Here is a 23,105-nt window from a genome sequence, read left to right as displayed (position 1 = left end):
AGGAGGGCACGTCGGCCTGCGTTAGCGGAGCGGTGAGAGGCGCCCGCGGGCGAGCAGCAGCTGCTCTGAAGCTGGGTCATGTCACAGGATGGTGAAAACACGGAGAGATTCTCAAAGCTAAAATAAATCACTGCCTGAGGGGCGGCAGGAAGACTGAAGCCTTATGGGTAACAGAAATCAGCCACATCTTAACTTGTAGCGCAAATGTAGGCAAGTATTTCACACACACAGGGTAAAAGGCACACGGTATTGATACAAATACTTCAGCAAAAATAATGTGTTTTTTTTTAATCATGTCTAAGTTGAAAACAGTCACTTTAGCTAAGTTTGTACTATTTTCTGCTTATTTTGAAGAATAAAACAATTAATTTTTGTTCAATAAATATACTGTCATTAAAATATGTTAATATAAAAAAATATATTTTAAAATACAGAAACAAAATCATTTTAATAAGTAAAGATTCTGAAAGTATTGAAGGAGATCCAATAATAACTGAATATATATTTACAGTAGTAACAACAAATGATATTTTATTATATGATATGATTAATATCTTTGTCTCAAAATATATGCATTAATTTTAGCGATTCTCATTTGCTACTTAAATCTACAACATTTAAAAAAAAAATAATAATATTAGATCAAGTAAGCACAGATTCATCTTTGCACTGCTGCGCGCGATCGCGTCAAGGATCAGACAGATATACACGTGCATCTTGAAAAGCGAATGTTTTGGAAAGAGCTACGCCACGTTTTTGTGCCATCTAGTGGTTTAGATGAAAATAATATCAAAGACGCCTTTTACCCCGGGGTGCCTTTAGCTCCGTTACACCCTACTATATCTTTGAATATTACTACTACTGCTACTACTACTACTATTTTAATAAATAATAATAATACTAATGATATATGATTTATAAAAGTTATAATTATGTGAAAGATTTAAATGTTACAAAGTATTCATTTCATGTTAAGATGCTGCTCAAATTTCCTTCCATGTAAGATCATCTTTGTTTGTGTTTACTGTTCACCTCTTTATAATGAATTATGTTATTAGCATGATTAATGCATGAAATATGTAACAACACTGATTTTAATTGAATATAAAATTGAGTTTTTGTACTATAATACACACATTTTGTAATCGGCAAGATTTGTAATTCAGGAAAATGTGGCTGGTGTAATGTACGGGACATGAAACGTGTGTGATGCAGTAATATTCACCGGCAGCAGACACATCCACATGGGCAGAGAGACCAGCTTCTGCACCTGCTCACGGATCAAGTCCACTTCCTGAAGTCACAGAGAAACAGAACAATATCTTCTGGGAGTTCTGGGAAACAAACCTAATATCACATTAGCTACACTAAATGCAAAGACTTTGGAGACAATGTTTTTTTGTTTCAGTGTTGCTGTCATCACTGGGCAGTATGATCACTGCATTCAGTCACTATGCAGTTAAAATCGAGCAGCGCCCCTGTGCTCCCACTACTTGTATTGTTTTCTGTATGTGAAAAACACACTGCATTTATTTCCTGTGACTGAAAATTCACACACAAACACAGAAAAAAAAAACGAGGGTGAAAATGCATGGAAATCCTCTCACAGCATCTGTACTTTCAGCCTAGAAAGCGTTAATCAGCTCATGACTTCAGTCTGTTTGCCGTTGCTGTTTGATGTTTTTTGACCACAGCATGATTGCATTTACTCAGGGACATTATGATGCTCATTTCTATTGCTACTCAAACCGATAGTCGTCATCCACAGCACACGTGTAAGCAGAAATGTACATGATTAGCATACAAACACTAGACAATGAAATCTCATCAACAATGCAAATGGTCCATCTGCTTCTGGGTGGGGAGACACCATGCCTCAAATTAGCCACAACCCAAAAACAGAAGAAAACAGCTTTGGATTGAAACGGTCATTATACACATGAACCCTTGAGCTGCTATTTGGTTTCATTTCTGAAGTGTTTTGCACAGTGTGTTTTGAGCGCAGTTAAAAAAAAAAAACATATATTCCAGTCTGTTTGCTCTGTGCAAGGCAACAGTGCCACTGAGTGGTGTGCCCAGAAAACAACAGGTCATGTAGTAAAAGAGGGACCGAAATCAACAGATGCAAATATAGGAGGTTATTAACAATTGCTAATGATTGGTAACTAACCAGACTGTTGAAGCAGTGATCGAGGAAGAGCAGAAGCACTGTTTGCTCCTTCAGCGACAGGCCGAGCTGCTCGCCCGACAGACACGACTCCATCACACACTTGAAGAAGTGAGGGAAGTGTGTGGGCGCGCGCTTAAAACCTGAAGAGACAGAAACTGTCACTCACATCGTAACACACATCTAATGATATCTACCTGCGCCTTTATTACATCTGCAATTTATGCAACAACAAAAAAAACAGTAGCTGTGATTGCCAGAACAATAGCATAAAAATATAGTAGCAACAATTTAAGTTTAATTAACTGAAAAAAATATACCATATTTGCCAAATTACCTACCTACGTACCTTTATAATACACAACCACCTTAAAAACTAACATGATGAATCAAAGTTCATCACAATTCGCTTTTTTTAATCACAAACTGATGTAAATACTAATACATAGAAAGTCACATTGTCATTCACACAAATACTAATCAGCATCATGGCAACACACGTCACACTAAAATAACACAAACATTCATTTAACAACATAAGATGAAACATAAAACCCTAATGTACATCATAACATAAGAAAAGAAAATGAAAAACCATCAAATATGAAGTGTCACACACAATGTCAATTATGGGTTTTCACTCTTTGATCTTTTTCGCTGTACATGTAACACAATATTTTACTGTAAAATTACAATAAATTCCTCTTAGATCTATTACAATGGTAACACTTTATTTTAAGGACCAATTCTCACTATTAACTAGTTGCTTATTACCATGCACATTACTAGCATATGGGCTGTTTTAAAAAGCACATATTAATGTCTTATTCTGCATATTTTAGATTCCTTTATCTCTGCCCCATACCTAAATTCAACAACTACTTTACTTACTATTAATAAGCAGCAAATTAGGAGTTTGAGGCAGAAGTCGTAGTTAATAGTGAGAATTGGTCCCCAAACTAAAGTGTGACTATTACTATTAACAAGGTTTTACTCTAGCATTTTTACAGGATTTCACAATCAAATTTGAAAGTAGTGTTCATTTCGATCAAACTGCTATATTGGATCAATAAAAACCAATAATCCAGCCAGAGTTCAATAGGATTCCCACATCTATCTCCGAAGAAACGGTCACTCAATTCTCACTATTAACTAGTTGCTTATTACCATGCACATTACTAGCATATGGGCTGTTTTAAAAAGCACATATTAATGTCTTATTCTGCATATTTTAGATTCCTTTATCTCTGCCCCATACCTAAACTCAACAACTACTTTACTTACTATTAATAAGCAGCAAATTAGGAGTTTGAGGAAGAAGTCGTAGTTAATAGTGAGAATTGGTCCCCAAACTAAAGTGTGACTATTACTATTAACAGGGTTTTACTCTAGCATTTTTACAGGATTTCACAATCAAATTTGAAAGTAGTGTTCATTTCGATCAAACTGCTATATTGGATCAATAAAAACCAATAATCCAGCCAGAGTTCAATAGGATTCCCACATCTATCTCCGAAGAAACGGTCACTCAACACCAGTGTTGGGGGTAACTCATTACAAGTAACGCGAGTTACGTAATCAGATTATCTACTGTACGGACGTAAATTTACATTTCCTTCAGCCTGAGGCTTATTCATTTCACTTTTGGTGTGAAAAGGCTTTTATATTTGCCAAAATATTACTTTTTTATTTTAAAAACAAACAAGCAAGCCCTGTCCAGATTTTAAAGTAACGCAAAAGTAACGTAACGCATTACTTTCCATAAAAAGTAACGAAGTAACGTAATTAGTTACTTTTTTTATGGAGTAACGCAATATTGTAATGCATTACTTTTAAAAGTAACTTTCCCCAACACTGATCAACACAACTAGAGTTTGATAAACTGCTCATGTTTCAGCGAGAACCTCGAAAACGGTCTTTCTCACACAGAAAACAGATTAAAACAGAAATGAACAGTAATAACTCACTCTGACTGGTTTCGGCTGTCGAAAGAAAGCAGAGTTGATGTTCGCAACTCACGACTCACGCGTATGAATCGGCTGTCTGAACTCTCTCTGATGCGCGTGAGGGAAGACTGGTGTTAAACGTCCACAGTGCGTCTCTCTCTCTCTCACACACACACACACACACACACACACACACACACACTGCAGCTCTGAGAAAAGGAGCGTTCAGTTGTAACATTTTAATAATGGGAAAAACTCCCCTAACAAAAATAACAAGGTAACCATAGTTTCCGCCAGTTAACATATTTACAAATGCCATACCTTATGCCACAGTTACAGTTATTCTTACTGTAGTACAATTGTGATAATGTTTTGTCAAGAATAACATTAAAAAAAGTAATTAAACGAAAACATATAAATTAGTGCTGTCAAATGATTAATCGCGATTAATCGCATCCAAAATAAAAGTTTTTGTTTACATCATATATATGTGTGTGTGAACTGTGTATATTTATTATGTATATATAAATGCATATATGTTAACTTTAATTTTGGATGCGATTAATTGCGATTAATCGTTTGACATCACTAATATAAATATGAGGTTTGTTACAAATACACTTGCGGTATTGAAAATATTTTTTACAGACCTTTTAAATAAATGTACAGATTCTTAATACTTTCTTCAAAATGGGTAATGCTTTAGTAAAAACACTTCATACAGACATTAGGCTATTCGAGCTGCTACTGTAAGATGCTGTTAGTAGTGGAGGCAAGTGACTGTTTTTACGAGTGAGTCATTGAATTATTATTCACTTAAGCGATTCATTCTGAAACAGTGAAGCTTTTGTGTGCTGCTCGAACATCGCAGTGTTAAAGGACTGTGTGAAATCAAAAATGGACACATTATTATTCGTGTGGTGCACAATTAACCCCTACTACAAGTGAATCCACTTGTCTCTCTGACATAAGAATTTGCAATTTAATCCACTTTGCATTAAGAAGATGATTCAAAAATGATTTAAGAATCTCCTCTCTTGGTTTTATTTTTATAGGTTACTTATACTTTCTATACTCTTTAGTACAGTAGTATTTTTTATTTACTTTCACTCAAGTGTTTTTTTCTGTGTATTTTAAATTTCCGTCAGTGAAAACAATGATTTTTGTATGCAGAGCAAAAATACACTGAGTAACTCAATATTAACTAATGGTGTTTTGAACTGTTTTATAAAAGCAATATCACACTCACAATCATATTGTTGGTCTGAATAACCACTGAAATCTATATTATTTATTGTAGATCAGTCGGAATAACTCACTCAAAGTTGGTAATGCTGCTACAAAGTGAAGCATTACACATCAAGTGTGCATACATTTTCAGCAATGCTTGTTCCATGATTCCATTTTCACTTAAAATGTGGTATTAAGGTGCAACAAAAATAGCCTTTATAAATAACTTATAATAATTCATGAATTACACAATTGTTCTTCCATCATATGTTTCCCATATATATTCAAATATATTAATGTTAACCAAGTAAAAAGTAAGTCACATTCATGATTCATCCTCTAGTCTTCTTATGGTTTAATATGTACATGAACCTATGTATAGACTTCCAAAAATGGATATTTAAGCTATATTTAAGGAGGTGATCTAATAAATAATGATAAATATTCTGTGCAGTCAAGAGTTCAACAAGACATACATTGGTCTGCTGAGGTAAAATAACTGCACCCTCTATCTTCAGGAGCTGGTATTGACAGGATGTATCCACTCCTTACAGATCATTTTCATCAGAGTGATGTTTGATGATCATCTCATTTATACTCTCATTGACTCTAGGACAAACCACTGAAGCAGAAAATCAGTGTAAAGTCATCCATGCACCATGCTTTACCGTTAGGATGAGGCTCTTTTGGTTTTTCCACTGTTTCATTAGTCCAGGGCTCATGAGGATGGGATACGTATTCTTTCACAGATTTTCAGTGCACCTTATTCTAATTTTAGACATAATCGAGTGATAAATGTAGTGGTGCAGTCACTGATTTTAATCTGTAATTATGCTTTATACCAATATTTTATACATTTCTCATTCAAATTCATTTTTAATGTGAAACCCCCCCCGCCAATAGTGGACAATGTGTTACCACTAAATTTCACAAATTGGATGTAGGGACTGGGAATAGGCCAATTACTGGCCCTGTTTTATCAGGTTTAAATGGACTAACAGCATACCTCTTTTTTTCCCCCTAAATAGCTGGCTTTGCATATTGTGGGACCAAAAATACAGGGACCAAAAATGCATTAGAGAAACCTCTAGTTTTTAATAGATAAGTGATTAGTTAGTGTAATGTTTAGAGTATAAGACGAGAGAACCATAATTCAAGGTCTTCATTCAAAGGCATTTTGAAATTCCATGCAGATGGCAAAGCTTGAACTAGTCATCTTTCTAAACCGATTACCTGGAATGGGATATATTTGGATTTAATCTTTGCAACTATTCAGGGCACCAATACCTATGTTGGTGCAATCTATAACTTAACCACTGCGATTTAGGTTTAGGGTCCAAAAGACAGTGTTTCCATGATTGCTTACCATGCTTTACCGTTAGGATGAGGCTCTTTTGGTTTTTCCACTGTTTCATTAGTCCAGGGCTCATGAGGATGGGATACGTATTCTTTCACAGATTTTCAGTGCACCTTATTCTAATTGTAGACATAATCGAGTGATAAATGTAGTGGTGCAGTCACTGATTTTAATCTGTAATTATGCTTTATACCAATATTTTATACATTTCTCATTCAAATTCATTTTTAATGTGAACCCCCCCCCGCCAATAGTGGACAATGTGTTACCACTAAATTTCACAAATTGGATGTAGGGACTGGGAATAGGCCAATTACTGGCCCTGTTTTATCAGGTTTAAATGGACTAACAGCATACCTCTTTTTTTCCCCCTAAATAGCTGGCTTTGCATATTGTGGGACCAAAAATACAGGGACCAAAAATGCATTAGAGAAACCTCTAGTTTTTAATAGATAAGTGATTAGTTAGTGTAATGTTTAGAGTATAAGACGAGAGAACCATAATTCAAGGTCTTCATTCAAAGGCATTTTGAAATTCCATGCAGATGGCAAAGCTTGAACTAGTCATCTTTCTAAACCGATTACCTGGAATGGGATATATTTGGATTTAATCTTTGCAACTATTCAGGGCACCACCTATGTTGGTGCAATCTATAACCTAACCACTGCGATTTGGGTTTAGGATCCAAAAGAAAGAGTGTTTCCATGATTGCTTCAAAACTACTGACTCACATGTACAGTCTCCAGGAGGATTCAGCCATTTCACATTTAGATAATCTCTTCTTCAGCCATAATCTAGGATCTTCTATTAGCAAAATACCTGCAGTTTGCCATTCTTTCATTACACTGAAACCAAACATCACATTCATGATTCATCCTCTAGTCTTCTTATGGTTTAATATGTACATGAACCTATGTATAGACTTCCAAAAATGGATATTTAAGCTATATTTAAGGAGGTGATCTAATAAATAATGATAAATATTCTGTGCAGTCAAGAGTTCAACAAGACATACATTGGTCTGCTGAGGTAAAATAACTGCACCCTCTATCTTCAGGAGCTGGTATTGACAGGATGTATCCACTCCTTACAGATCATTTTCATCAGAGTGATGTTTGATGATCATCTCATTTATACTCTCATTGACTCTAGGACAAACCACTGAAGCAGAAAATCAGTGTAAAGTCATCCATGCACCATGCTTTACCGTTAGGATGAGGCTCTTTTGGTTTTTCCACTGTTTCATTAGTCCAGGGCTCATGAGGATGGGATACGTATTCTTTCACAGATTTTCAGTGCACCTTATTCTAATTGTAGACATAATCGAGTGATAAATGTAGTGGTGCAGTCACTGATTTTAATCTGTAATTATGCTTTATACCAATATTTTATACATTTCTCATTCAAATTCATTTTTAATGTGAAACCCCCCCGCCAATAGTGGACAATGTGTTACCACTAAATTTCACAAATTGGATGTAGGGACTGGGAATAGGCCAATTACTGGCCCTGTTTTATCAGGTTTAAATGGACTAACAGCATACCTCTTTTTTTCCCCCTAAATAGCTGGCTTTGCATATTGTGGGACCAAAAATACAGGGACCAAAAATGCATTAGAGAAACCTCTAGTTTTTAATAGATAAGTGATTAGTTAGTGTAATGTTTAGAGTATAAGACGAGAGAACCATAATTCAAGGTCTTCATTCAAAGGCATTTTGAAATTCCATGCAGATGGCAAAGCTTGAACTAGTCATCTTTCTAAACCGATTACCTGGAATGGGATATATTTGGATTTAATCTTTGCAACTATTCAGGGCACCAATACCTATGTTGGTGCAATCTATAACTTAACCACTGCGATTTAGGTTTAGGGTCCAAAAGACAGTGTTTCCATGATTGCTTCAAAACTACTGACTCACATGTACAGTCTCCAGGAGGATTCAGCCATTTCACATTTAGATAATCTCTTCTTCAGCCATAATCTAGGATCTTCTATTAGCAAAATACCTGCAGTTTGCCATTCTTTCATTACACTGAAACCAAACATTTTAAGGGATGAACTAAAGAACATTTAAATCAACACTCAGCATTGGCATATTTTATATTTGTTCATTCCTCGACCTAAAACACACCAGCAGAAGCACACAGTGTGTAATCATTAAATAGGTTTCCAAGTCCATGTAGTTTCCTTCACTCTTTTGTAACAAGTCTCTGTAATTGCTAAAATTCCCATTAACACGCCACATGCACCTAGTAAACATTGGGTCACCAGTCCGTTTGTGGTCTCTCAGAGTTGTCGGCTGAGCTTCTGGGCTTGCCTCTCCTTTGCGTCAAAAGCGTACTTGGTGTCCTGCAACTGCTCGATGATTTCTTTAGCCTCCTTCATGTCCTGGGCCAGCTGGTTGTACTTCTCAGCGAGCTCCTGGTTCTCCCTGCGGAGCTCCACCACCAGCTGGCTCAGCTCCTCGCTCTGCCGGCCACAGTGCAGCTTCAGCTGCTCCATCTCCACGAGGGTCACCTCCATGCGCTTCACCAGGCCTTCCAGTTTTTCCTTCGACATGGTTTCTAGTGGAAGGTATTGGTCTGGGTTGCAGTGTAGGAGTGGCAGATAAGAGAGTGGCTGTGTCCTCGGTGCCTGCGGTGTGACTCAGTGTCCCAACTAATTACTAATGGCCTAATCCTTGAGCGCTGGCTTTTCTTGCATGTCATAGGACACTCCCTCACACCTCTAGTAATCCCCTTAGATGAGCTATCCTTAGCCACATCTCCTGCAGTCTCGATGGTCTAGATGCTCAAGACACACCTCCAGAGATTACAGCCTAATGTGGGGCAGTCATGGCCTAATGGTTAGAGAGTCAGATTTGTAACCCAAAGGTCACGGGTTCGAGTCTCAGGTCCGGCAGGGATTGTTGGTGGGGGGAGTAATTTACCAGCTCTCTTCACCCTCAATACCATGACTGAGGTGAGACCCTTGAGTAAGGCACCGAACCCCCAACTGCTCCCCGGGCGCCGCAGCATTGGCTGTCCACTGCTCCGGGTGTGTGTGTGTGCGTGCGTGTTTGTTCACTACTCACTGCTGTGTGTGTGCACTTGGATGGGTTAAATGCAGAGCACAAATTCCAAGTATGGGATGCCACACGTCACATCCTTTCCTTTCTGTCCTTTCCTTGCATGGCCTCAAGTAAGCCAACTTAATACAGCTCCAGGAAGTGAATGGACTTGGGGAAAAAAACAAGCTAACAAAAAAAGGAGCAACCAAATTTAGCCCTGCTTCTTCACACTGACACAAATGAGTTTAAAAAACCAAACCGTATCGAGCCCAATTATTTATTGGCCCAACTCATAAGAGTAACCCAAATCTCTGTGATGTTCTGCCATCTTATTTTATTTGCTTGCAACGGTTTACACTGCATTCAAGGCATGCCGTACATCTTAATGGGAATCAAACCGTTGCTAAAATTATGCTCTACTGCACGGATGTGCAACTCTGGTTCTGGACGGCCACTATCCTGCAGAGTTCAGGTCCATATCTAATCAAACACACTTGAAAAATCTAATCCAAGTCTTCAAGATTGATTAAAAATAACAGACAGGTGTGTTTGATTAGGAATGGAACAAAACAGTCAAGAACACCAGTCCTGGAGCCTGTTCTTCGCATTTCAAGTTTCCCACTCGTAATAACGACTTTGTGGTGGCGTTCATGTGCGTTCAACTCATAAATACGATCTATCCGACATGACTTGAACGCACCATTAGACCTTGATTAGCTTGATCAGGTGTGTTTGATTAAGGTTGGAGCTGAACTCTGCAGGACTGTGGCTCTCCAGGACCGACGTTGGCCACCCCTGCCATATATGTTCCTTTAGGTCAGGGGTTCTCAAACCTCTCCATGAAGTACCCCCAGCACTGCACGTTTTGTATGTCTCCCTATATCTGACACACCCACTTCAGGTCTTGCAGTCTCTATTAATGAACTGATGAGTTGAATCAGGTGTGATAGATGAGGGAGACATACAAAATGTGCAGGGCAGGGGGTACTCCAGGACAGGTTTGAGAACCACTGCTTTAGGTCAGGGGTGTCAAATCCTGCTCCCAAAAGGCCACTTTCTTGCAGAGTTTAGCTCTAGCACACCTGTGTGGAAGTTTCTAGTGACCTGAAGTCCTTGGTTAGGTGTTTCAGGTGTGTTTAATTGGGGCAGGAGCCAAATTCTGCTGGAAGGTGGTCCTTAAGGAGTTGGATTGGACACCCCTGCTATAGGTCAAACAGTGGTTATAGGGATGGGCAACTTCAGGGGCCCGTTCTTCGTACGTCACTAACTCGGTTAGCTGGATTTGATTGTTGACGATTTGGCATGATCTTGGATAGTTTGGTTCTTCGAAGCTCATCCCGGAGTTGCTGTCATAGCAACAGGTCCGTAAGCTTAAACCTTCTCGGGAGCAGACTTATTTCATGTAAACAGGATTAGATGGCATTTTTTAAGCAGAATTGATACTTAAAATCTGTCCGTTACCAACACTACTTTATTACAAGAGTACCCTACTAATCCAGGGACAATAATTTAAACATAAGCATAACTACGGGAAAGTGTCAGACTTAACTAGGATTGGTACTAAAGTCACAAAACACTGGCCCTCCAGGACTGGAGTTGAAGAGCCCTGTCCTTGGTCCTTCATTCAATGCAAATCTTTAGTTTTTTTTTTTTACTATTTTTATTGCCCTCCAGGCAAAACTCAAAAGTCAGAGATTTTAGGCATCACATTTTTAGCCAAAATACTAAGGAATGACTTGCCTGCCAATTTCTAGAGTTTTTTGCCTGTTGTGTTTTTGTGGAAATCCATTGATTTCACCTGTGGCATAAGATAATTGTAGACTTCAGGTGAGACGCTGAGGTGGAATGTGAAGGCTCAGCTTGACGCTAATCACCAAGGTACAATGTCAAAAGAGAGTGGCCATCCCAGCATGCCGTGCCAAGCGGTCCCCATGGAAACCGCTACTACCTCTATAGTTTCAGGCAACATGCCAATCCCAAAGGCTTAGGGACTCGGAAGAGGGGTTGCGCAGTCCTTCAATATTGTGGAATTTCTGAAATGTTCCCACCATTTTCAGGCCCTTTAACAATAGCGAGACTGAACAACAGGTCAAAGACAATGAGCCCCACGGTAATTTGACTTGACTGTTCCCTAATGTCCTCAATGTTGGCCAGTCCAGTTAAGCCTTACATGAGAGGGCTATAGATTTACTACAGGACAGAACACCTCTACCAGGTAATGTTGAGGGTTAAATGAGATGGTAACTTATTTGCATACCATTTCTAATTTGTTCTTTCAAGGAACCATTTTACATGAGGGACTGAACGGGGCTCAGTGCTGAAATACGAGCAGAAGATTTGTATACATTACGCAACGTTTGTCCAGATTTTAGCCACGATTTGCAGTCTGGACGAGTCAACATGAGTTGCTGAAAGTCAGAGGATGTCTGCAGATCTTGGGCAGTTGGAAGTTTTCAGATTTCACAGAAAATCACATTGTATGGTGGGTAAAGAACCATTCCTTGATTCCATCCAGTCAACGTATATCTGACATGTTTGATATTTTGAGCTGATTTTAGAGAAATTGTTTCTATTTGTCATGGAAACTATCATAAGAAGCGGATTTAAAAAAAAAAAAGTGGTTCACAGATATTTGTACTGCTTGTTTTGAATAGAGAAAACTTCTGCACGCAGTATGTACACAACTGGACTTTCACTGGGTAACAGACAGCTGTGCTAGTGCATTGCAGGAAAACCTTTCTTTTGGCAACATTATACTGCAAGTACACGTTTTTGACTAACTCCGGATGTGAAATGGGTGACTGGATCATAAACAGTGTTGCCAAGTCTGCGGTTTTCCAGCGGAATTGGGCTACTTTTATACTGTTGCCGAGGGTTGTTTTTTTCAATCCGAGAGTTGAAGTGAAGTTTTGAGTACCAGTTGGGCTGGTTTTGTTACACAGACCTGGCAACCCTGACCAGTTTGGACCCCCATTTACATGATATTAATCTCTACTTGTCATCAGATTAATGAGTTGATTGTGAATATCAGGTGTACTCAAGGCTAAAGAAGGGGAAAAAAAGAATTTCAACAGAAAATGATATGATGGAGACTGAAATTTGCTCAAATGAGCAACCCTTTTATTTGTGAATCTTTCAATTTAGTTACAAAACCTTTGCATTTTCTTGAAATGACAAAAGGTGTGGGTAATATGAAAGAAAGTTATTCATCAACCATTGTGCTGGTAAATAAAAAAAGAAGAGAAACAAAACAACAACAACAAATTGACAAACAAACAATTCCCACACAGTCTCTTGACATCTTGTCCAAACACGTAGGAAATTAAAAAGAAAGTTTATACATTCCAAAATGACGCTCTCACACTTTTCAGGAGAGCACAACAGTAGCTTGGATCAGCACTTGATTTAATGCTAGAGTAGCCCAGAACATCGTCTCAAATATGGTCAAATGGCTGGACTCAGCTGGTGTTAAAAATGAAAACTCAAAGTATCACAGGCACCCTCAGAAGACCAATAAAAGTGATCAGTACCTACCTCTGTGCGTGCAGCCATATCATTCAGAGAGCTTTGGGTTAATGCTCACTATATCGGAGCTGGAATTAACGTAATGCCTAGAAAGTGAATCCAAGATCTGGTGGACAAAGCAAGCTCTGGTCCCATTCCATACACCAGAGTTCATCAAAGTGATAAAGTCATGATCACTTTCATCCATTCTTACATGTAAGATGGTCTGTGTTTTCTCCAAGCAAACAAATGTTCGGCACATCGCCCGAAGAAGTTACCAAAGCAAATATCAGGATCAGATGAGTCGCTGGACAGGCACTGTAATTAATAAAGAGTCATTCAATGCCAAAAACAGCGAATCCAATCATGTGTCCAGAGGAAGAGGAAAGGTGTGCTCGTCTACAGGGTTCACTTTCCCTGCAAAGAGGATTCTGGGAATTAGCTGTAAAGTGAAGTGCATGAGGAGTGACCTCTCCTCCGTGCTAAATGTAGAACTGATGAACAGCCAGCTGATCCATGAACGGCCGCACAAGGTTATCGGTGGCAAAGTAAAAGACCAGGCCGAAGGTTATAGAGATGGGGAGAGCTGGAAGGGCCTTTTTGAAGATCGCCAGGAGGAGCAGAGTTAGACATAAACCCTGAGGAAAAAATTAAAATCAGACTACTGTGAATGCTAACAAAACATGCAAAACGTTACACATAGGTGAAGGGTCATTTTGACACTCTGACATTAGTTGTTTGGTGGAAATGACACTAGCTTTGACAGTTATCTGTGCATGTTACTGCAAAAAAAAAGTGGTGTTACGTCACCACTTTACACAATCCAATCAATTCTGACGAATAAGATCAAGTCCTGTCACTCACTGAACATCCTGTTTCACATTTAAATGGGTTCGTGGTGACTTTAAGCAAGACACTATATGTGAATAGGATAAAAATGTTAACTAATCCATATTACCATACATTCTCCAGTTGATGAATCACAGTACATTAAGACAACAGTTTTGTGTAATGTTTAAATATGCACATTGACACATCATCTTATTTAATATGTAATTGAAATCTACATATACAAAAAGAGCAATAAAAACAAATATTTAAATGTGTACTTAGGATGTTTTTTTTCATTAGACTACAGGAAGGCTAAAATCTAAAAGCAAAATAGCCCAAAATCACAAAATTGACCAGTGCATGAAAAAAAAAGGTTTTGCCTGTCTGGAGAATAATAACTGAATTGTGCCCGATTTAGAGATTTGTTCGTTTTCTTTGAGATACTTACGATGAGAATGGCCACAAAGCAGGCTATCGTCGTGTTCCAGTCACCGCTGGCTGTAGCTGATGCTTTACCCACCAGCATACTGTAAAAGATGAAATCTCCCAAACCCAGCTTCACACCCCCTGAAAAACACACACAAACATCAGCAAGTGCACGAAATCCCGCTTAATGGGGATACAACAGGAAGTGAGGGTTTTGTTTGCATTTAACAGCAACCACACTTAGGCCCTGTCCACACAAACGCAGGTATTTTCAAAACCGCAGCTTTTTCTATGCGGTTTGGCCGTTCGTCCACACGCAAACGCAGCACCAGTTCACTGAAACCGAACATTTTTGAAAACGCCTGCCAGGGTGAAGATTTTCAAAAACTCCGGTTGCAGTGTTATCATGTAAACGCCGAAACCGGAGATTTTGGCTTGTGACGTCGGAGCCTGCGCGGTTATCTCCGCCTACCGGAAACTTTCTCAGGATTCTGATTGGCCAACATGGCTTTACGGTTGAGATTATATCGCCACCTGTTGGTTTGGCATGCTCTTGACAGTGCTTCATAGCATGCTTTTGTGTTTTCATGTGGACGGAGATTTTTTTTTTTTAAAACAGAAGACGACAAAAAATACCTGTGTACGTGTGGACATGGCCTTAATAGCCAATATCATTATTTCATATCACACACCTCATTTGTTCAAAATATTTTTGTTGATTCTTTGACATTTTATGGTTCATTTTATCTTTTAAAAAAGTGTGAAATAGAAATTGAAATACTTTTTACAACCAGTTGACCACTGTGGCATATTCCATGGCACTACTTCCACATGTGGTTTGAGTGAAACTATTTGGACCCCATTGCCGCATGTATTTTGCATCATGTGTGGTCTGATCATGTGACACGGAGGACTCATGCTGAGGGGTGCTGGGTGTCCTCCTTATTGGAAAGGAGGGGCAGAACCGGATGAGTTACTGCAGATACTCACGCTCTTCGTCGTCTTCCACAGGTGGCGGGCGCGCGGAGGGCAACTCTTGGATCTCTCGTCTGCTGTCCTCAGAGGACTGCATGGGGCCGAGCTGATGCTGCTGCTGATTGACCCACGCTGGTGTGAAACCGCCATCATCCTCCGGCTGAGCTGTGGGCGCCATGGCAACTACAGGAGACAGAGAGACGCCATGAGGAATGTTCACACTGACAGCGATTCACAGCTGTCTGAGAAAAGTTGAGTTTAACAAATAAGCAGCAACACAATGAGGCAAATACCAATGAGATGCAGACACTGCTGCTCACATGATCTGCATTTATAGTAGAGAGTAGGAATAACTACTAGTGACCAACAATATCAACAGTAGTATTTATTTATTTTTTATGCCCGATGTCAACGAAGATAGCAAAAACACATGCATAACAATTGCTGAAATTACTTTATAATTATTTATTAAATTAGAAAAAAAAAAAAAAAAAAAAAGAGATTTTTACCTTAGACAAATACCTTCTGAAATATTATAATTTTTTTTCATAAATTAAATTTTAAAACCACAAATTCAAAAGGCTACAAATGCACACTTCCGAAGATCTAACAGCTGGATTTTTATAAAGTTGGCAAGGTTTGTGAAATTAAATGATATAAATGTGCATTTGCTTATGGTAGATTAATACTTTTTCATATATCGTTTATTATCTTTAACAGTTCTGTCTAATAATTCATTATTATTTAAATAATAAAAGCACAAGTAACTGTCAGAATAAAAGTAATTTCAAAATAAAAGTTTTGTTTCCAACACATCTCATTGGTCAAACACATCAACCAAACAGAAAAACGTATCGATTGATGCGATAATTAAAAAAGCGGCAAATACTTGATAATTGGTTGATAATAATCAGAAATGTGTCTTGAGCAGCAAATCAGCATATTAGAATGATTTCTGAAGGATCATGTGACTCTGAAGACTGGAGTAATGATGCTGAAAATACAGCTTTGATCACAGAAATAAATTATATTTTAACAGATATTCACATAGAAAACAGCTATTTTAAACTGAAATAATATTTCACTATTTTATTCTTTTATACTGTATTTTTAATCAAATAAATGCAGTCTTGGTGAGCAGAAGAGAGACTTATTTTAGAAACATTAAACTGACCCTAAACTCTTGAAAGGTAGTGTAGATATTATTGGTCAATGTTTTATCTAACCAATTAAGCATTTTTAGACGTAGATCTGAAATTCATATTTCTTCAGTAAGGTGTCTGTGAAGATGCACATTATTACATGCATGTATGATTCTGGAGCTCTTCCACTCACTCACCCTGGTTCTCCTGCTGAGGAACTGGATGGCTGGAATTATTCCCGGTCTCAGCGCTGTCCGCCATATTAAACAGCCACACCATGGTTGCTGACGAATCAAACGGGTGCACATGTAACAGAACCAGATGGTCAACTAAATCCCTGAATTCAATGCTCCACAGGCTGAGAAGACAGCAGTGCTGCGACTCTGCGAGGTTTTACTTACAGGAGTAGATGAGAGCAGGGAAGATGGTTTCATTCCTCTCTTGAGCTGTTTCCACCAGGATACGCAGAGGTCCTTTCGGGCACAACACTGCCAACAGATCTACAGAAGAAGCATTAATTATTAGCAGTTTAGCCTTGAGACCATTTGTAGCCCTATTCTACTTCACGGCAGTTATATGACTATAAATTAGTGGTCGGCCGATATATCGTCCGATGCGATATTTAAAGAATGCCAAATATCGGCCGATATATCGGCCTTGGCGATATATCGGTCGACCACTAATTTATAGTCATATAACTGCCGTGAAGTAGAATAGGGTTACGTTTTCCTGTTTGGCCGATGCGTTCGAGGCGGGACTTTCATTTTGACTGCGCTGACAGCGGCAGCTCTGTCGTTAACAGTTCCGTCTAATACGGATAGAAGTCTGCCTAATAATCAGATAGAACGGTTAAACAAAGGAATTGCCAGGCGGTCCACTCCGGCAGGTACTTGATGAAGACCAGGGCCATGAGAGCGCTGATCATGATCAGATAGGCCTGCTGGAGCCGCAGCGGACCCTTCCAGTGGATACAGATCATTCCCACCACACCGAAGTTCCAGATGATCACGGCCAGCGTGAAGTAGTCCATGGCCACATTGTACGTCTTGAACACTTCCCTGGTGTGAAGAAACAAAAGTCTTTATACGGCATTTTACTTATCGATTATTGTCAATGATAATATTAATACTCCAATCAAATGCTGTCTTTACCCCCAAATACCTGTTTCTATCTGTATAAATACATCAACACAGGACCAGTGTTATTATAGTTAACTAAAACGAAAATGATTTAAAAAGTGTTACTTATAATAAACGATTACTGAAATAAAATAGTTTTACATGTTTTATTTCAGCTAGCTGCCAAAGCAACATTTCTCATTTACATTTAAAGTACTAGAAAAACTAAAACTGAAACAATAATTAATAAAAACTAGACCTATTTTTGAAAAAAACAACAACAACAACAACAACGATGAATAAAATGACAAAAAAATACACAACAAAATTACAAAAACATTCAAATGAAAACAGAAAACACAAAAATAAAAACGAATGTAAAATATTTTTAAACAGGACAGAAAACTGCACTTGTCACACAGTTTCACAGGGTCTTTAATAATTATCCATATATATCAATCACTTTTCCCCCTATTATGTACAGCCCAAAAGCAGCAAAACTAGGATGAAGAAAAAAATAGAACTCACCCCAAATAAATTAAGGAGAAAAAGAAGAGGAGGAGGAGGTTGGAGAAGAACAGCCAGGCTTGAATCACCTGCAAAAAACAAAACATGAACCTGCAACCTGGATGAAAGAAGAGTCTGTGAGCGTCATACAGAAAGCAGAGTGAACAGACCTTGTAGCATCTGTACTTGTAGAGCACCACCAGCACCAGAGTCATGACCAGAATCACTCCGATCATGATGAAGGCGTTGAGCATGGAGTTCAGTGCACGCTGACCCACCGTCTCTGTGTCCTCACGGAACGGAGTGTAGATCCTGCGAAGAGACACGCGTCATTATATTTCAAAAGAAAACTCAAGTTAAAATAAAGAAGCAATACTGCTCTTTCAACATAAAAACCTTCAATTTAAACAGAAAATTACCTTAACATGAACTCAAACTTTTACAATCTGGTAACTCTTATGATACATATAAAATTATGAATATATGGTCATATTTAATTAAATTATATAGGAAACACTGTTATTTTAGTATCATTAATATACTATTATAGCTTTAGTTCATATTTTGAATTAGATTTTTTTAGACTTTAATTTTAGTTAAAGTTTTAGTAATTTTCTTTTTCTTTTTTTTTTTTATATGTCCTTAAATTTTTTATTTTAGTACTTCAACTTAAACTACACGAAAGTGAGAACTGTTGCGCCTTGGCAGATAGCTTAAATAAAATTAATTTTATTTCAGTTAATGTTTTTTTTTTTTTTAAGTGATGAAAATGGGGTTTTTTTAATGGGTTTGCAAGCAAATTTCACACCCCAACTATTTTTTACTGAAATGGAGGGGGAAAAAACATCCAGAACTCATTCTCATTACTTTTATACCAACATTATAGCATATTATTTATTCATAATAATATTCAGTGTACACATTAATATTTATGTCACCATTTTATTCATACTGATAATAAATCTATTGAAAATCAGTAGTGATAATAATTCTAAATTAAATAAATAACTGCATAACAGCAAATATATATATAATATACAAAATCATTTTACAATGCAAAACATGATTTTGGTTCACAAGGGAACCACACATGCAAAAAGCATGTAAGAGGACAAAGCGACAGTTTCTCCAACAATGAGGGGGTCAGTGAAGCATTAGCGCTGTGTAGAGGACAGTCACTGCAACTGCATCACTGGACACACTGACCAGCTTCAATTCATTCCTTACTCATAGAGTCCTGATCACAGATCATTTAGATAATTCCAGACATTTCAGACCTTCAGACTTATGTTTTCTGAAGAAAATATGTTCTTTGGAAAATAGGTGTAGAGTGGTGTTTTCCAGCATCATGATTGCAGCTAGTTGTCTGTGGTTGGCAGGATGTCGCTAATGTGTTCAGAGTGGTTTTAGTGCATTGTGGTTATTAGAGTGTTTGCAAAAGCGCTGTTAAAAAGGCCTCCTGTCAAAAGAGCCCATCTGACCATTTCTGGGGTTTATCATCAGCCAGACGAAAACCGTAAGTCTGATCACCTCAAGCTGCATGATCGGAGGAATCGTTCACATCTGTAGCACAAAGGTACAGGATCAATTACGTGCAGACGGTTAATACTTGGTGTTACCGTTTTGTTCAACTGTTATTTTAGTACCATTTACAATTATAGTTTTTGTTAATATTTTGAATTGCATTTTATTTTAATATTTTGTGTTTTCACTTTAATTTTAAAGTTTTAGAATTTTTTTGAGATTTTTAAAAATTACTTTGGTTTTTATAATTTTTTTTATTTATTAATTTTAGTTTATGTGGTTTTAGGTATTTTAGTACTTAAAAGTAAACTAATAGAGGATTAGAAATAATGCTGCCATTTGTTTTATTTTATTTCAGTTCATGTTTATTTTATTTCAGGTAACAATGTTTTTTTTAATGGTTTTAGTTTAAGTTAATGTAGCGAATTAGCTCAAAAAAGGGAAATGTATATAAATAATTACAATTGCTTATAATTAATTACAATTATTAATATCAGCTGCCGTAGTAACTGTAGCATAATTAATATTACCATCAACTAATCTGTTCGTCCAGCGAACATTCAGTGTAATTTCATATTCGTGGACACAGAAAATAACTTTCTTACAGTACTAGTGCATTAGAGCATGTAGCAAGATCAGGAATCGTTAAAGGGACACTATCCACAAGCAGTGACAGAATCAGAAACTCATGTAATTTGTGCACAAAAGTTTTATTAACTAAACACAAACACATAATACATGAGGGAAGGGGAAATGAGACTGAATGAATGAAACCGTTAAGAGAAACAGGTAATGAAGCTATGAAAAGGAGTCAGTTAACCACCTGAGTGAAGCCATCAGTGCCGTTTTATAACGGGGTCTACAGCTTATACTAAACCGGTTTCATTTAGTTAAATGTCCGATACTTGCATTGCACTTCTCCCAGGCGGAAAGTGAAGACATGACTGTAGTTGAGGCCTACCAGGCACGACTGCGCCGGTTCTGAGCAGCAACCAGAAGACGAAGCAGAAGAGCAGCTGAAGATGAGAGAGGTCACTGTTGTAGTGGCCTTTTAACTTCTGGCAAGGCCTGAACACCTCCAGGGGGTCAGTGAGCCAATGTAACAAACTTTGGAGGGAAAGTTTACAACCCTTTGTTTGAAAGCTGGCTCATTTGCATGATCAGAGTGGCAGGCAGTTTTATATCCCTTAATTCTATGATTAATATAACAAGCATAAAATGCATGTTATGAGGAGATGGTATGCACCAATGGATGGTGGACTAAACAAGGGTTATTTTGATATGAAACATGGTACCAATTGGGTTACATTATGTAATAATTCTATCATAAGCCATGTATAAAACAGTATAATTTGTACAGTACAATACAACTATACAAAATACAAAACAGTAATGATACGCACATTGTTCTGGGGATGTGCATGTTCATTCACAGAAAGTTCTGCTATGAATTAATGAAAGGAGTCTTTTCCTATAGGCAGTATGTGTCTATTTCAGAGGGAATTAAGTAGGAGGGAGACTCTGTCTACAAGTCGAAAAGTTTATCTGGTTACTGTGATAACCAGAGGTCTGTTCTGTCCTTTTGGGGTTATTTACATTTCGGGGGAAGGGTCCACAGACCCTCATAGTTGGCATGTTGGTTGGGTGAGGGGTGTTAGGGATTATTTATTAAATATAACAAATGACTGTGTGTCTGATTTGTCCAGGTGTTACATCCCCCCCTTTCGAGCATTGCTGTCGGACCTGTAGACAACGGTGAACGATGGAAAATAACCGGAAAATCAGACACACCTCTGGCACACAAGACTTGAAGGCAGTGGAGGCTCTCTGGCTTGCCGGTGCCTCCAGGAATGGTTGTGGTGCCGTGGTGGATGCTGTCAGGCGGTGTGCTGTGGTGAGGTAGGCGGCAGCAAGGTGCAGGTCCTCAAGCTTGTGCAGTAGGTGTCGAGCCAGTGTCACCTGTCATCCTAAAGTGAGTTGGTCTGGGGCAGATGACTGTTTGTAGGTGTTATTAGTCAGTAGGCTATTTGTGGTACCTGTGGTTTGGAACAGCTGGGTTGGACTCTCACTTATGAGAGGTCAGGTGGTTCCGGGGGTCGCAGGGAATGGTTATGGAGATTCTGTAGTGTGAAGAGAGTTTCAGACTGACCTAGTGATGCCGTGTTGCTTTGGGCAAGGAGACAGAAGGTTGTCCTTCCCAGCACTCCTCAGTTGAGTTCTGTTCAAGGAGCTCTTTTGCTAGCTCCTGTAGCTCAGAAGTGGGCATGTCCAGCTGTCCTTGTGCAGCCTCCGTTTGGCACCTGTGTGAAGGGTGTGGTGGAGGATGCTGTGGTGGACTGCTGTTGGACATACTGTGGTGTTCGCAGGGTGAGAATGTCTTCTTCCATGGCTTCTCCCAGTTTTTGGTCTGGAACCTGGGTCTGTTGCCATGGTGCCGGTTCTGTCCTCTGTTGGCTAGTGGCTTTTTGTAGAAGGGTCTTGCATTGTGGAAATGCTTTGGATTCTGGGTTTTGCCGTTCAGAATCAGTGGGGTCCTACAAACACCTTTGTTGGAGGCCTTGTGCTTGTTATAGGCCTTCTGTGTCAGGCCACGCAGTTGATGAATAGGCATTGTGTGGGGGCAGGCCATAATGCCTAAATAGTTACTTATAATGGGGTGGAGGTTTTGGAGGAAAAGGCTCTTGAAGCTGGTGTCCTCCTCTATCCCAGGATCATTGTGAGCTCCGAAGTAAGCTCAACGAAGTCTGTGGTAGTAAGCATGGGGAGTTTCATGCCGGCCCTGTTTGGTGGCTAGGGCAGCGATCAGTCCGTGTTCAGACTCTGGGTCTGAGAATTCCCTTATGATGGCTTGTTTAAGCCGCTGGTAGTCTGATTGGATGTGTCCTGGCTGTTGAGCCAGGAAGCGTCTCACCTCTGGGCTAGAGGTGATCCAGAGCAGATAGAGGCTATCTTGGTGGTTCAGACTGGTCTAAGACTGCAAGTGAAAGTCAATGTCTCGCAGGTAGGCATGGACGTCATTGTCTCCTACAAGTTCTGGTGTGAATGCAGGGATGTTTCTGGCTTTTTGGTTGAGGTCTTTGAGTGTTACTCCATGTGCTGTTTCAGGGCTCACCTGAATTAATCCTTTTTCATTCTGCAGCTGCAGAAGTTTTCAGAACGTTGACTTGTGAAGTGTCAAGCAGAAAGCTTTGTCTTCCCCTTTTGTATCTGTGTACAGGGGTGAAGGGGTTTGCACTGCTGGCTGTGTGACGTGTCTTTTCCTTGAGCCCATGCAGTGTTTAGTATGATACTAGTGTGTGTGTGTGTGTGTGTATATGTGTGTGTGTGT

The 23,105-nt window shown here is 38.8% G+C and overlaps 1 protein-coding gene across 1 annotated transcript in view; it reads right to left on the bottom strand.

Moving 5' to 3' along the window:
- Positions 1 to 12,839: 12,839 nt before the first annotated feature.
- The window catches only part of LOC107723284 (presenilin-1-like), a 20,904-nt gene continuing 10,638 nt past the window's right edge, over positions 12,840 to 23,105 (bottom strand). The window contains exons 4-11 of the mRNA XM_016531851.1: positions 18,424 to 18,565; positions 18,275 to 18,342; positions 17,476 to 17,686; positions 17,030 to 17,162; positions 16,826 to 16,912; positions 15,502 to 15,669; positions 14,534 to 14,652; positions 12,840 to 13,892 (exon numbers count right to left, since the gene is read on the bottom strand). Of these exons, the coding sequence (XP_016387337.1) occupies positions 13,737 to 13,892; positions 14,534 to 14,652; positions 15,502 to 15,669; positions 16,826 to 16,912; positions 17,030 to 17,162; positions 17,476 to 17,686; positions 18,275 to 18,342; positions 18,424 to 18,565 (1,084 nt within the window). The 3' untranslated portion in view covers positions 12,840 to 13,736. The remainder of the gene's footprint in view (positions 13,893 to 14,533; positions 14,653 to 15,501; positions 15,670 to 16,825; positions 16,913 to 17,029; positions 17,163 to 17,475; positions 17,687 to 18,274; positions 18,343 to 18,423; positions 18,566 to 23,105) is intronic.

The sequence above is a fragment of the Sinocyclocheilus rhinocerous genome, unplaced genomic scaffold, assembly GCF_001515625.1.
Source record: "Sinocyclocheilus rhinocerous isolate Xijiao unplaced genomic scaffold, SAMN03320098_v1.1 scaffold364, whole genome shotgun sequence".
NCBI lineage: Eukaryota > Metazoa > Chordata > Actinopteri > Cypriniformes > Cyprinidae > Sinocyclocheilus > Sinocyclocheilus rhinocerous.
This window is presented reverse-complemented; position numbering and strand designations above follow the sequence as displayed.